The sequence below is a fragment of the Anabrus simplex genome, chromosome 3 (genome assembly GCF_040414725.1).
Source record: "Anabrus simplex isolate iqAnaSimp1 chromosome 3, ASM4041472v1, whole genome shotgun sequence".
NCBI classification, from domain to species: Eukaryota; Metazoa; Arthropoda; class Insecta; order Orthoptera; family Tettigoniidae; genus Anabrus; species Anabrus simplex.
Genome location: NC_090267.1, coordinates 194513809 through 194527454, shown reverse-complemented (window position 1 = coordinate 194527454; position 13646 = coordinate 194513809). Strand labels below are relative to the sequence as shown.

The 13646-nt window shown below is 38.4% G+C and overlaps 1 protein-coding gene across 1 annotated transcript in view; it reads right to left on the bottom strand.

Moving 5' to 3' along the window:
- Nucleotides 1-13646, bottom strand: part of LOC136866140 (trans-Golgi network integral membrane protein 2) — an 85637-nt gene that overhangs the window by 51709 nt on the left and 20282 nt on the right. Inside the window, exon 2 of the mRNA XM_067142841.2 lies at nucleotides 128-1174. Coding sequence (XP_066998942.2) covers nucleotides 128-1174 — 1047 coding nt within the window. The remainder of the gene's footprint in view (nucleotides 1-127; nucleotides 1175-13646) is intronic.

The window sequence follows — 13646 nt, the reverse complement described above, 5'->3', positions numbered from 1 at the left end:
GGCCCTCTGGATAAGAGACAAGCGCTCTACCCCTACACCATTGAGGATACGAGTCCCGAATTAAATGCTGTGTTTTTAAATAAAAATCATGCATAGTGAATATATTTTAGAATGTGTTACAACTTGCCATTATCTTCTGGAACAGCAGTTTCAAATCCATTACTAACATCTTCATCTTCATCAAGAGTATCTATACGATCTGTTTCAGGATAGGCTTCATCTATCGAGTCCCTCTGAGCTGTATCCTGAAGTTGATTGACAGTTGCTGGATTTGATATTCCAGTCACTACAGATGAATCCATCTTCACCGTCTTGTCCAAGTTTTCTGTCGACACAGTAGTAGGAGGAGGTACTTTCCGATCTATTTCTGGTTTATTCTCAGATACCTTTTCCTGATTAGGAGGTTGCGCTTTCTCTCTATCTGTACCTGGATATGTATTCTTTCCTAATACACTTGCAGTATCTGATGGCTGTGCGGGTTGTATTTCATCTCCAATATTTTGCGGTTGGATTGGTTTTGGTACTATTTCAGTAGCTACAGGTAGAGTACCACTTTGTAGCCCATCATCAGATGAACCTTGTATATGTTGCTTTGTATTATCAATATTCGAAGAAGGAAAAGCATTGGGTTCATCTGGAATCTGTACAGATGGTGCTGATGGATTAAAGTTAGATCCTGATGGGTTTTTTCCTTCTACACTCTCTGTTAACCCAGGAGTTGCAGATTTTCCTGCAGGTTTAACAGGAATGCTATTTACTGCAGGATTATCACGAGTGCCATTGAACTTCTTGGGAATGCCATTACTGGAATGTGTTTCCGTTTTCTTCTCATTTAATGAAAACGGTTTTGGATCTCCCTTTTCAGTTTCGATACCATCACTTACTTTTCCATTCTGGATATCTGCATTTCCTTGCAATATCTGCTTGGCACCATTTAACTGCCTTGATGCTTGCTCACTATAATTTTGAACAATTGAACCTCTTAGCCCCTTATTTTCTTTTGATGAGGAAGATGATGCACCTACTGGAAGGGGCTGGTTTGAAATGTTCACAACATCCTGCGATTGAGCAAAAGCACCATCTCTACTTTCTGTAAGCCCGGAATTTCCAGGAGAAATCTTGTCCGAAGACGGAGTTCTCAGGTTTCCACTTTTCTCAGGTGCTGCAGGTGGCTCTGTAAATTCAAAAAAAAAACATCAAAGATGAGAAACAGAACATAAAAAACCTACAATCAACATTTTATGAATTTTCTCACAGAAAATATAAACACAAAGAGCAATCAAAACATAATTACCAGTGTTTCAAGGGGAAAAGTTGGATAAACACTGGATAGACAAAAATTATGCAGGAGGAAAGTGAAGAACAGATTGTAGTTATTTGCATAGTTATACATTGGGATCAAACATTTTGCATTTGTTATGTTTGTAATTTTGGTATATTATGAGTTAAAACTAGTTTTTCATAGTTGCCATGGGGAGAGAGAAAATCCACTACAGATAGCTGCCTTAATACTAGGGAAACCACAAAGGTTCACCCCAGGACCATATAATAAGGGATGGCTCACTGCAGCCTGAAATGTTTCGCCTTGCTGAAGCAATACGTAACATCCTGAGTCTGACAGTTCTGGGCAGCTACCATAAGCCAGGTACAAGGTTTCTGGTCTGGCTTAATTCATGCTACAGCTACATCATACTACTATACTGATAACGAATTATGATACCAAAGTCCTCATTCTAATAGCTTTCTAAAAAAGCAGTTCATAAATGTACAGTAGCCTATATACTTCTAGTCCAACATCTTACCGGTATCTTTCGTTCCCTTTTATAGTAAGAAAAGAAGGATCGAGTTCGTGGCACAGTTCATTCACCAGTGCTTTCCTTCAACCCAGCAGTCAAAATTCCCACATTTATGTCTGTACCATCTTCCAATACGATTCCTTCATCCAGAAAGTGGTTCCTTAAATGTTTTTCAACCACAGGGCCCTTAGCTGAGTCCAGCATTGCATTAACATACTTGTACCAGGCTCCTCACTTTCATCCATTCTATACAACCTACGTTGGTCAACTATTGTTCCATCCCGACTCCAATGGTATTAGAGCATTCAAAGCCTAGGGAATCTTTCATTTTCATGCCCTCCGTGGCACTTGTTTTTCTTTGTTAGATGCCATTTTTCAAAGTGTCTGATCCTTTCCATTTTTTTCCCCCTGATTAATGTTAATAGAGAATGGGTTGCCTAGTTGTACTTCCACTTAAAACAATAATCACCACCACCTTAAAAGTTTGATATAATGAAGTATGTCTGCAAAAAACCCATGCCTTCCTTACAGAATCTGCAGGATTAATAAAATACGTGTTCTGTGTTGATATTTCAAGTTCCTTCCACCGTGTCCTGCAGCCTCCTAAATCAGAAACAATGGTTAATATTTTAATTCCTCAAGATTTTATAATGGTGGTGATCTTGAAAAGTAATTACCGATTCATAGTCTTATCAAAATCAAAACACACAGGCTGTTCCACTGAACATACAGTCCTCTGATTAATGTTACCTGAACTTTTGAATGGGGACCAAAAATAAATGTGATTCACTCCAACATCATTAACAACTTGCTGTTTAAGTGCATTTCTTCAAAGCTCAGAAAATAAAAGTTTCACTGCTGTGGGTAAATTTTCACTACATTTTGACACCAACTTCAGTACGTTATCAAGAATACCGGGACAACAAGTAAACTTCGCACACTACCTACTTAAAGTTGTTGATGAGGGCAAAGGGAATCGAAGCTTGCCCTTCCAGAAATTGTAGGTTTTAGGAGATAATTCCCTTATCATTACTCAATGGGAGATGTCTTCGCTTTTCTATAGAGTATTTTTTCCACCACATGTCAGTGACTGCATCTGCATAGGTGTGAACAGTCAGATGAGTAAGTTCGTCAAATGATGGTTTTTTTTTTTTTTTTTGTACATGCATTTAACGATGCATAGTTCTCATTTTAATTATTGTGTTTTACCAACATACTTCTGAATGTGCTTGCAATTATTCCAGTTTTTACCAGTAATTATTTTACAATATTCCCGTTGTTCTTCTTTCAGAACATTCAAGTTTGTTTTCATAGCGTGAACTGCTTTCTTTAAAGATACATTTTCTTCAAGTAATTGGTCGTAACGAATCCAGTGAACACAGCCCTCATTCACTTCTTGAGTGGAGATATCCGGGAAAGAATCTTCTGTTTCTATGTGTGATTTCCAGGGGCTTACATATTCTAGTCTTTCCAGGGCAGCTAAACAAGTTTTTTTATTACTTTAAGTTGCAAAGGCAAATTTGAATTACTTGTATCCTGTTGTTCTGCATGACCTGGTAGTTTCAGAGATGAGATAGCACTTAACTTCAATATTTTCCTCATAAACTATTTTTCAAGTCATCATCATAATCAGAGGAAGAAATTTCTTTTTATTACAAGTTGCTTTACATCGCACTGACACAGATAGGTCTTATGGCAATGATAGGACGGGAAAGGACTAGGAGTGGTAAGGAAGCGACCGTGGCCTTAATTAAGGTACAGCTCTAGCATTTGCCTAGCATGAAAATAGGAAACCATGAAAAATCATCTTTAGGGCTGCCGGCAGTGGGGTTTGAACCCACTATCTCCTGAAAGCAAGATGACAGCTACGTGATCCAAACTGTGCGGCGAGGTAGGAAAAAAGTTCGTTGTATACATATGCATTTTTACAATTAACTGAGTCCAGTCATTTACATTTAGTCAACCTGTGATAAACCGTTCTATTCCCACTTTTTTTTGTCTTTCGAGAATGTTTACACGTAGCTAAGGCACATCAACTTGCTCGACCTCTCGGAACAAATTAATGACAGCAACACTGCTACACGAAACTCACTCAAGGTTAATGCTTTATAAATATCTACGAACATGAGATCACAAAATGGGTGCAGGGTTCCCTCAGAACTGATCTATTCTGATATTGTTTGTCTTTCGAGGATCATTTTTACACATAGCTACCATACAACAACTCATTCTGCCACTTCGAACATATTAATGAGAGCAACACTGTTACATGAAACTCACCAACAGTTAATGCATTATAAATATCTACAAACACAAGATTACAAAAACTTCAACACTTAAAGGTACAGTGTTCGCACAGAACTGGTAAACAACAGAACAGAACAGAACACAGGAAGTCGCAGCTAGTTACCAATTGCAGCGACCGTAACTTGTCTGGCTAGTGACATCACAGCCTCTGACTGGCAGCCACAAGGCGGCAGCACTTGCATAAAAGAAATGGGCCAATCCTTACTATCGTATATGGTCCTGGTACTGCCTACTAATTAATCTCTGATCCTTATTATATGGTCTGGTTCTGCCTCCTAAATCTCTGCAGACAATAGATATTTGTATTGTAATTTTTAAAGAAGTTGCAATATTCAATTTATTCAAATTACTTTTTAAATTTATACAAACAATGTTATATAATTTGGAGGGAATATCTCAAATTAGCAGTTGACATATCTTGCAGAACATCAGTAGGGAGTCAAAAGCGTTTGAAAATATTCACAGAGACTTTTTAAATTGGCTTTACATCGCACTGACACAGATAGGTCTTACAACAACAATAGGATGGGAAAGGACTCGGAGTGGGAAGGAAGCAACCGAGGCCTCAATTAACATACAGCCAAAGCATTTGCCTGGTGTGAAAATGGGAAATCGCGGAAAACCAGGGCTGCCAACAGTGGGGTTCGAACCCACTATTTTCTGAATGCAAGCTCACAGGTGCGCACCTGTAACCGCACGGCCAACTTGTTCGGTAGAGAAATTTGTGGTTGTTCTGCATGACCAAACAGCATACCAATAACTTTCTAGTTATTATGAATGAATACACTTCTCTCCCAGTCACGGATGACCAACTGGGGAGAGCGTATTCGTTTATTGTAATCTAAAATATTACATGTAGTTAGATTTGAACGTACTACAAACAAAAACAAGAAACAAAAAATCCAAAGATATTCCAATTCGTTAAAAGATAATGTTAGTATATGTTGCATACTCATATGTATTATACATTCTTATCATGAGCAAACAAAAACTGCAAACAGACCCCCCCACCCCGGTCACGGACAACCACCAACTGGGGAGGGGGAGAACATCCACCCACCACAACTATTTTGCTCACAGGCAACCAGAATTATTAATTACGGGAAATCAAACCCACCCACCCCCCACCCCCAGTCACGGATAACCACCAACATGGGAGAGAGACCATCCAATCATCGCATCCATTGCTATCATACAAAGCTCATTTTTACCACATATGAGCGAAGAAAAACACAGAACAGACCCCCGCCCGAGTCACGGATTACCACCAACCGGAGAGGGGGAGAATATCCGCCCACTACAACCATTGCACTCGCATGCAACCAGAATTATTAATTACAGGAAATCAAACATATTTAACTACACATGACATATGAAAACAAAGAACAGACAACACCCTCCCCCAGTCACGGATGACCACCAACATGGGTTAGAGACCGTCCGATCATCGCATCCATTGCTATCACATGCCACTGGTTTTGTTCGATTTTGAAATGCAACACACTATGACATTGATACCTCATTCAATTATAATTTACTACCACAGACATATTCTTTAATAGTTACTTAGGTATAGTACGCGCACTTTTTCTTGAGCCCTAGTTCCCATTCGTTACTATGGAGATCCGGGCTCAAGATAAAGTGCGCGTATAGTATTTCTTTGAAAGTATACATTATCCTTATGAGGTATTTCCTGGACTTTAACTAAGTTGTACAATCCAGGATACCTCTTCCTTAACTACATGTAATTATCTCTGCTTTCTTCACATTTCTTTTCCCATATACCTCTAATAATATTAAATAATTTTGTTTTTCCAGGTGTCTTCCGTTCTTTCTTTTCCAGTTATTAATTTTATACTTGTATCATAAGTCACCAATTATTATTAACTGTATGGTAGGCCTACACATTCACATTTTATAGGAAACAAAACAAAAAGAAAACAAAGTTGATCGCAATCTAAAAACTAGGTTCAAAATGTAGCCTACTGATGCAGAAGTCACAGAGGTAAAATCCATGTCTCCTCCATATGCTCTTCTGGCAATCTTGAATGATGTGCTTCACTCTCTGTCTATCGACTCCACAGCAGCATTTCGGAGAAGGTAACTTATTTCACTAAAGATATGCCTCTCTTTGGAATGTTTTTCGTCTAGCACAAATGTGAATACGAATCAATAAAGACGCCTTTGCTGGATTTCCTATTGACGACTACAATGTCCGCTCGCTTAAACAAACCTTCAGCTGATGTACAAGTCACTTCTTCACATAATTCGAACTGGTTTGTATTTCTAAAATAATCAGCTATCCACCTCCTCCTCCTAATTTTGACACGAAATGTGGAATTTCCAAGTAAATATGGTTTTATACCAAATTCTATTCAAATATACTATTTAGCATACCGTAGATGTTCAAAAGACATTTAAGCTTCTCCTCATACTGCAGGCTGTGGACGTCGTAAAGCATTCAAGATTGTGCTTGAAAGAACTTTTGTTTTTGTTTAGCGCCTAGGGATTCTTATGACATAATTAGTGTAACTACTCATAGATGGAAGTTTACTGAACATGTGGATACATAAAAATCATGTTTATTTGGTGTGGTCTGCAGTTTATCCCGTTTTTAGAATAAACACCTCTGCAATAACTACCATGTCAAAGACAAGTAATTGATATTCCAGTACCTGCCAGGCTTTCCGTGTGCAGTGTCATAAGTTCATACACATAACTTATAAAACAAGGTTTCTAAATGATGAAGACATGTTGGATACATTGTACAAAGATGATTCTGGTGAAGAACTTCCTGAACTGGACTCAAGACAGTACTGACAATGAAATCCCGATTCTCAAAATATACAGGCCAGTAAAACGAAATGAAGCATCAGATACACATTATTTTAGATGTGAAGCTTCCATAGTATGTAGAGTTATTGTCCAACTACTCCCATTTACAGAAATTCAACTATTAAAATGAAATGGAAATGATGTCTTATGCCAATTATTTTTTGAATGAAGTTTCGTTCAATGTGTGTGCAGCCTTTCATAAAAAATTCATCTATGTAAACCTGGAAACCAACTGATGTCCCTAAACTGAAGAAGTTTTTAGGATTGATGTTCATACCAGGAGTAGTTCAGAAGCCTGAGATAAAAATGCATTGAACTGAAGACCCAGGTTTTCAAACTCCTATATTTCCTAAAATATACCGTACAGGCTTTCTTCATATTCTTTCATTTCTTCACTTCAGTGATATCAGTCCCAACACAGATACTACAAAAAGATTGTACAGAATTAGGGCAAATTTGGAGAGTATGACAAATTTTCGAGCGTACAACTAGGAAAAGGATTGTACTGGACAAGGGAATGCAAGCTTGACAGAAGCATTGGAAAGTTTGAGTGTACAAACATAGAAAACTAATTAAATATGGAATTTTAATGAGAATGGTGTGCTAGTCTAATTCTGGGTAAATTTCCACTCTCAAAATTAATGATGCAAGTGGCACTTCACTCAGGGATACAGTATTTGAATTACTGAATCCATATCCTGTCCATGGGTATGCAGCATAACTTATATAAAGCCTGTCAGTTCTTCTCACAAGCCTGTACTTTCACTCCATCACAGGGAGAATACTGCAGGAAAACTTAGGACCAGGAATAACATCATTCGCGAACTAGCCGGCACAACATGGGGTGTTGATGCAAGTACTCTTCGTATGGCAAGCCTTGCACTGGTCTACTCTGTTGCCGAATACTGTGCACCGGTATGATATAGAAGTGCTCATGTCCACAGAGTGGATACTGAGCTCAATGAGACCTTAAGGATCGTAACGGGCACATTAAGATCAACCCCTGCGCCATGGTTGCACCTGGCAAGTATACCTCCTCCATAACAGAGAAGACAACAAGCTGCTGCCCAAACTTGGAAAACTTACATCTGTCCTGACTTTAAACACCTTCCGATTCACTCAGTACTGAGTAATCCACCAACCATGCGTCTGAAATCCAGGAAGCCTATTTGGGATGATAACATTATTACGCAGCCAGGGCCTTTCAAGGAAGGGTGGAGAGATTTCTCATCATCTTGACAAATCCAATTAGATGATCCTTCCCAGCATGTTCCAGGAACTGATCTACCAGGAGCTACGTGGTGCCAACTAAACCGCGTATGAACTGGTCACGGTAGGTGCAAAGCAACGCTGCACAAATGGGGATGGCTAGATTCACCTACTTGCGACTGCGAAGCTCAAGAACTGACAATGAACCACATCATTCAGGAGTGTCCACAGCGTAGTTTCACAGGTGTTTGGGAAGAATTCATGAAAGCATCAGCTCCAGCGCTTTCCTGGCTGAAGGGTCTTGATATTCATTTTTAATTTATTATGTGCATATTTGTGTTAAAAATGTAAATCATTTGTTCCATACGAAGCTGCATAAGAAGAGGCTTTACTAGCATACCTCATTTCTCAAGTTATAAGTTAAATGCTCAGATAAGAAGGCTAGCAGGAGCAAAATATATATATAAACATCTGGGGAAACTTACTGCACCATGTAAAAACATGTGGATCATATGTTATTTCTCATATTACTTTTATAAAGTATAAGCCCAGGATGAGACTGATTGACTAAACTAACAAACTTGTTCTAAATTCATACCAGAACACATAGTGCACTATAAGCACTATCTCTCACCAGATATGTATGTGGACTTCCTATCACACAATAACACAAGAATGTTAATAACAAAACCTAGGATGAAATTTATTGCTATTAAGCATGGGGTAAAGCTTTGGTAACCTTCCCGTGAACGATAGCATACAGTTTCACCATGGTGCAACTTTGACAGCCTCTCAATGTATTCAACCAGCTTGTTAACATCAGTGTAAGTTATGATGATGATGATGCTTGTTGTTTAAAGGGGCCTAACAACGAGGCCATCAGGCCCTAATGGTACGAAATAAAACAAAATGGAACGACAAATTAAAAGCACAAAATCCTCCACTGACCAGAATTCAAAATGTGAGGACGAAGATTGAATGGATGGATATGAATTTAAAACGATCAGTGGAACTGACCCACAATGCCCCACATGCACAGAAGCTGGCGTAAAACAATAGTATCACTGACCAAGGGACTGCTTCTATAGCACAATACTGAATCGATGATGCTTGTAGTCGGAAGGAGTCCAAAATCCAAGTCAGCGGCCCCTCATAATGGTACTTATAGCTAGAAAAGTAGAACCATGGTATTTGTCATGTTGCGGTACTAATCAAAAGTAGCGTATACTCGCGGTATTCCACACATTATGGTACTACTCACATGTAGTGAAATTCGCACATCACCCGGCGATCATGATGACCAATCCACTACTTTTATTTCGGATATAGTAACTGCCTGACCAAAAAAAAAAAAAAGATAAGCACCCAGAAGGAGTGGTCCAACATTATCCCATTTCAGTATACATGCATACCATTGATTTGTGAGTAAATGATTGGATTTACAACGATCTGTAATGTGTATAAAAACCACCAGAGTGCATTCATGACTGCACCATCCTGTTGTTGATAAGTTGTTACCAGTCAACTGCTATAAGTCACACAGTTAAGCAAGACGTGCAGAGAGGACTACGTACAGTTGGAGCACCCGGGATGCTCCATGCATTAGACAGCCTATCCACCAATTGATAGCATCTGACAGAGGCTGTCTGACACCATTCCGAACCACATAACGGCATGCATTGCAGCCAGCAGAGGGGGATGAGGGTGGTGGGTGCGACCTGGCACCAACATTCCACCTCTAACTGCCAATCGCCTTGTCTCATTCATCCCATGTTGTAATCAGTTCAATAAAGGCACATGCTCTTTCAGCATATGTAGTTTCATTCACTTTCAACCACTCCTTCTGGGTGCTGAACATTTTGTGCCAGGCAGTGTATTTTATACAGAGTAGTTCATATTCGATTTCGTATAGTGCTTATGAACTTTTAGTTACTTACAAAAATATAAGAACTGAAGCAGGTAGGAAAATAACAGGTCAAGCTTCAAAATATTGGAAATCAAGTTAATAGGGAAATAATGATATGTGCACCGTCGCCAATAACATATATTCTGATCCAAGTGCCAGATCAGTTGCAAGTAGTTCTAAAGAAATCCAGAAGATGGTGCATGAGTCATCCACCAAGCATGATGGTCAAATAGTGAGCCAAGTGCAGAACAATGGAATATACCTTCCTATCTCACCAAAAGAAATGTATCTTTCGGGGATTGGTTAACCTGCTTAGGCTACAGTGTTTGACTCTTGAAATGTGCGATTCTTGTTGTTAAAGCCATTCATAACATATACTAGGCTGTGTAATTCGTACAGTAAATAAATGCAGGAGGAAAGGAGAAGGTTCCACTCAAAATGAAAGAAAGAGACTAAGAAGTGAAGGCAAAGAATATCGTCAAAAAGACAATGTATTAGTTCCAGCAGAACAGCCACCTAATTGCCAGGTAAGCTACAGTCTTTTAATGCAGTATTAATCAGGAAGCTTAGTGGTATTATAAGTTAGCCTCTTAATAGATCGTTTTTCTCTTTCAGGTGTCCTGTAAATGTCAGTTCAGTGCAAGCAGCTGACATGTGAACAAAAGCTTGCTTGTTTAATTATTTCTATAGGCTTAGTGATACAGTTAAGGAAAATTCGTATGCTATGTCTTTACTGCATGTCTGCAAGGTGAAGAGATGCAGAGCAAAACTGATTAATGAGAGTGATGAAACTATTCAGCAGGATGTGGTAGAAGAAGCTGATTCATAGATGTTAACTAAAAGAAGGGAAGCAACAATATGTTAAACACTACCTGATGGAGAGGACAATGCACTACAGATCTGCAAGAAAACCTTTTGCAAGGTCCTTGGGTTAACATACAGAAGAGTTCAGACATTGATACAGTGCTAGAAATTTGTTTTAATTAACAGATTTTGAAACCAAGGTACCAAAAAAATTTTCCTATAAATTTGCTATCAAACACTTGCTTTTCAGTGAAGAACATGTGGCCTTTACGTGACTTTTATTTTTGTCTCAAAAGTTGAGATCTTGAGATAAATTGAATCTTTCAAAAGTAGTACATACATTCAGAAATATGTTTAAATATTGGTCAGTATGCGTAACTCTAGTGAGTGTTGTTCATTTTTTTTCTGATGTGAATATATTCTCAATTATAATAATAATAATAATAATAATAATAATAATAATAATAATAATAATAATAATAATAATAATAATAATAATAATAATAATAATAATAATAATAATAATAATAATAATATACCATAACATAACTGGTAGGTGAGTTCTGACTTCTGACAATACTTGACATGTTTTGGGAGTCACAAACATGACCAAATACAGTCTATTTTCCTGCCCAAGCCATAATATTTGAATGGCAATCTCCACATATTGTTTGAAAAAGTAAAATGGGTTATTTCATTAATGTATAGAAAAAAATTTTTAAAGGCTATTTATTATTGCATTTTTTTATGGTCATGTATGTGACTAAATGATCAGGTTTGTGACTTATGGAAGAGTCATGTATGTGACATCAATTTCTGACTTGACATTAGAGAGCTCTTATTTCCTAATGTTCTCACTAGATGGCAAGAATATAAACTTCCTGTTACACACCATATTGATTACAGAAACTCTACTTCCTGTTCCTGTTCATAGCACATGGTGTGTCTGTATCTGGGTGCCTATACATCTAGGTGACTACTTCTAAGTTACAAAACTCAAATAAGGACAATGATCAGAGAGAAAAGAAAGCTGCCAACCAGAGAAAGTATTACCAGGAAAAAAAAAAAAAAAAAAAAAAAAAAAAAAAACAGATGCTAGTTTTATGGAGAAAGAAAGACAATGACAGAAATTATTACGGCAAATAAAGTCATCAACTATGACAAAGATTTTACAATTTGTTTTGCGTCGCACCAACACAGACAGGTGTTATGGCGACGATGGGGTAGGAAAGGCCTAGGAATGCGAAGGAAGCGGCCGTGGCCTGAATTAAGGTACAGCCCCAGCATTTGCCTGGTGTGAAAATGAAAAACTGCGGAAAACCATCTTCAGGGCTGCTGACAGTGGGGTTCGAACACACTATTTCCCGGATGCAAGCTCACAGCTGTGCGCCCCTAACCACACAGCCAACAAGCCCGGTCTAAAACAACGAAAGAGAGGAAGAAACATACTGAAGCAAGGGAACGACAGAGGAAATGTAGAGCTGACAAGAAGAATAATAATAATCCAAGTTTTGAATTCCCCAAAACTTCTGTCCCTCAGACTTCTCCTTACAGGATTCCACAAACTCTTGGGAAGGCAGCAAAGAAAACTTTTGAGAGCGTTGCCAGCATCACCACGGAAACAGAAGTTGTGAGTAGTTTAGCAGAAAAGGTAGGTTTAAAGCTGCAGAAAGAAAAAGAACAAAGTTCCAATAACCCTAGTGAACATAGAGAATTGGTGGTGACATTCGTGTTGATCAGACATTGCACATAGACCTACTGTTCCAGTTACGCATGATGAAATGACCATATGGGAAAATGGTGTTAGAAAACTTGTTCGAAAGTATTATCTTACAGTGCACATGAAGAAAGCATATGCTTTATTCAAAGAACAATATCGTAATGTGTACATTGGCTACTCCAAATTTTGTAATATTAGACCTCAAAACGTTCTTCTCATGAAAGACACTCCTAGTGAGCATGCAAGTGTAACACATATGAGAATTTCATTTTAATGTTGAAAGGGTTAGGAATTGCATATAACAATGGTTTCTGGGAGAAGGTATTATGTAATTCTGACTAAGACTGCTGGAAAATGAAATGCATCAAATGTAGTAGTGGACAACTGCTTGAAAAATGTATTGTGCAAAGAGGATGAAATAATATAGAAGGTGTGCAGTGGAATGAATGGGTGATGACAGAGAACAAGCAATTACATAAAGAAACTCGTGAAGAGTGCATGGGAGAATTATTTGATAGGGTTCTCTCAGACTTTAAAAGTTTCCAGCACCATGTATACATTAAATGAACTCAAGCTGCAGCATTCCAGTCGATATACATCAAAGTGATACTGTTGTATTACAGGTAGATTTTGCTATTAATTATTTGTGTGAATGGCAAGCTGAAGTACAATCAACACGCTCGACGAGGCAGAGTGTAACCCTATTCACCGCTGCTCCTTTTCAAAAAGAACAAAAAAACACAGTGTTATCGTATTGTGAGCGATACAAAGGATAAACCTAAGCAGTCTGTGTCTGCGTTTATCTTAACTCTCTTGGTGCCGGGCGGTAGTGCGAGCATCCGCCCTCTAAATTGCCAGAGCCGATCTGGTCGGCCTTTAACAATCCCGTCGGAAGTTGCCAGAGCCGATTACATCGGCCAGCTTAAAATTCTGTGATATACATAATTTTGAGGCAACCTATAGTGACGTGCATACTTTTGTTACAACCTGTAGTAAAGGGGCTACACGTTATTGTGTGCCTGGCCTTGCTTTGGCAGTTCTAAGAGGGTGTTATACCTTTCACAAGAGT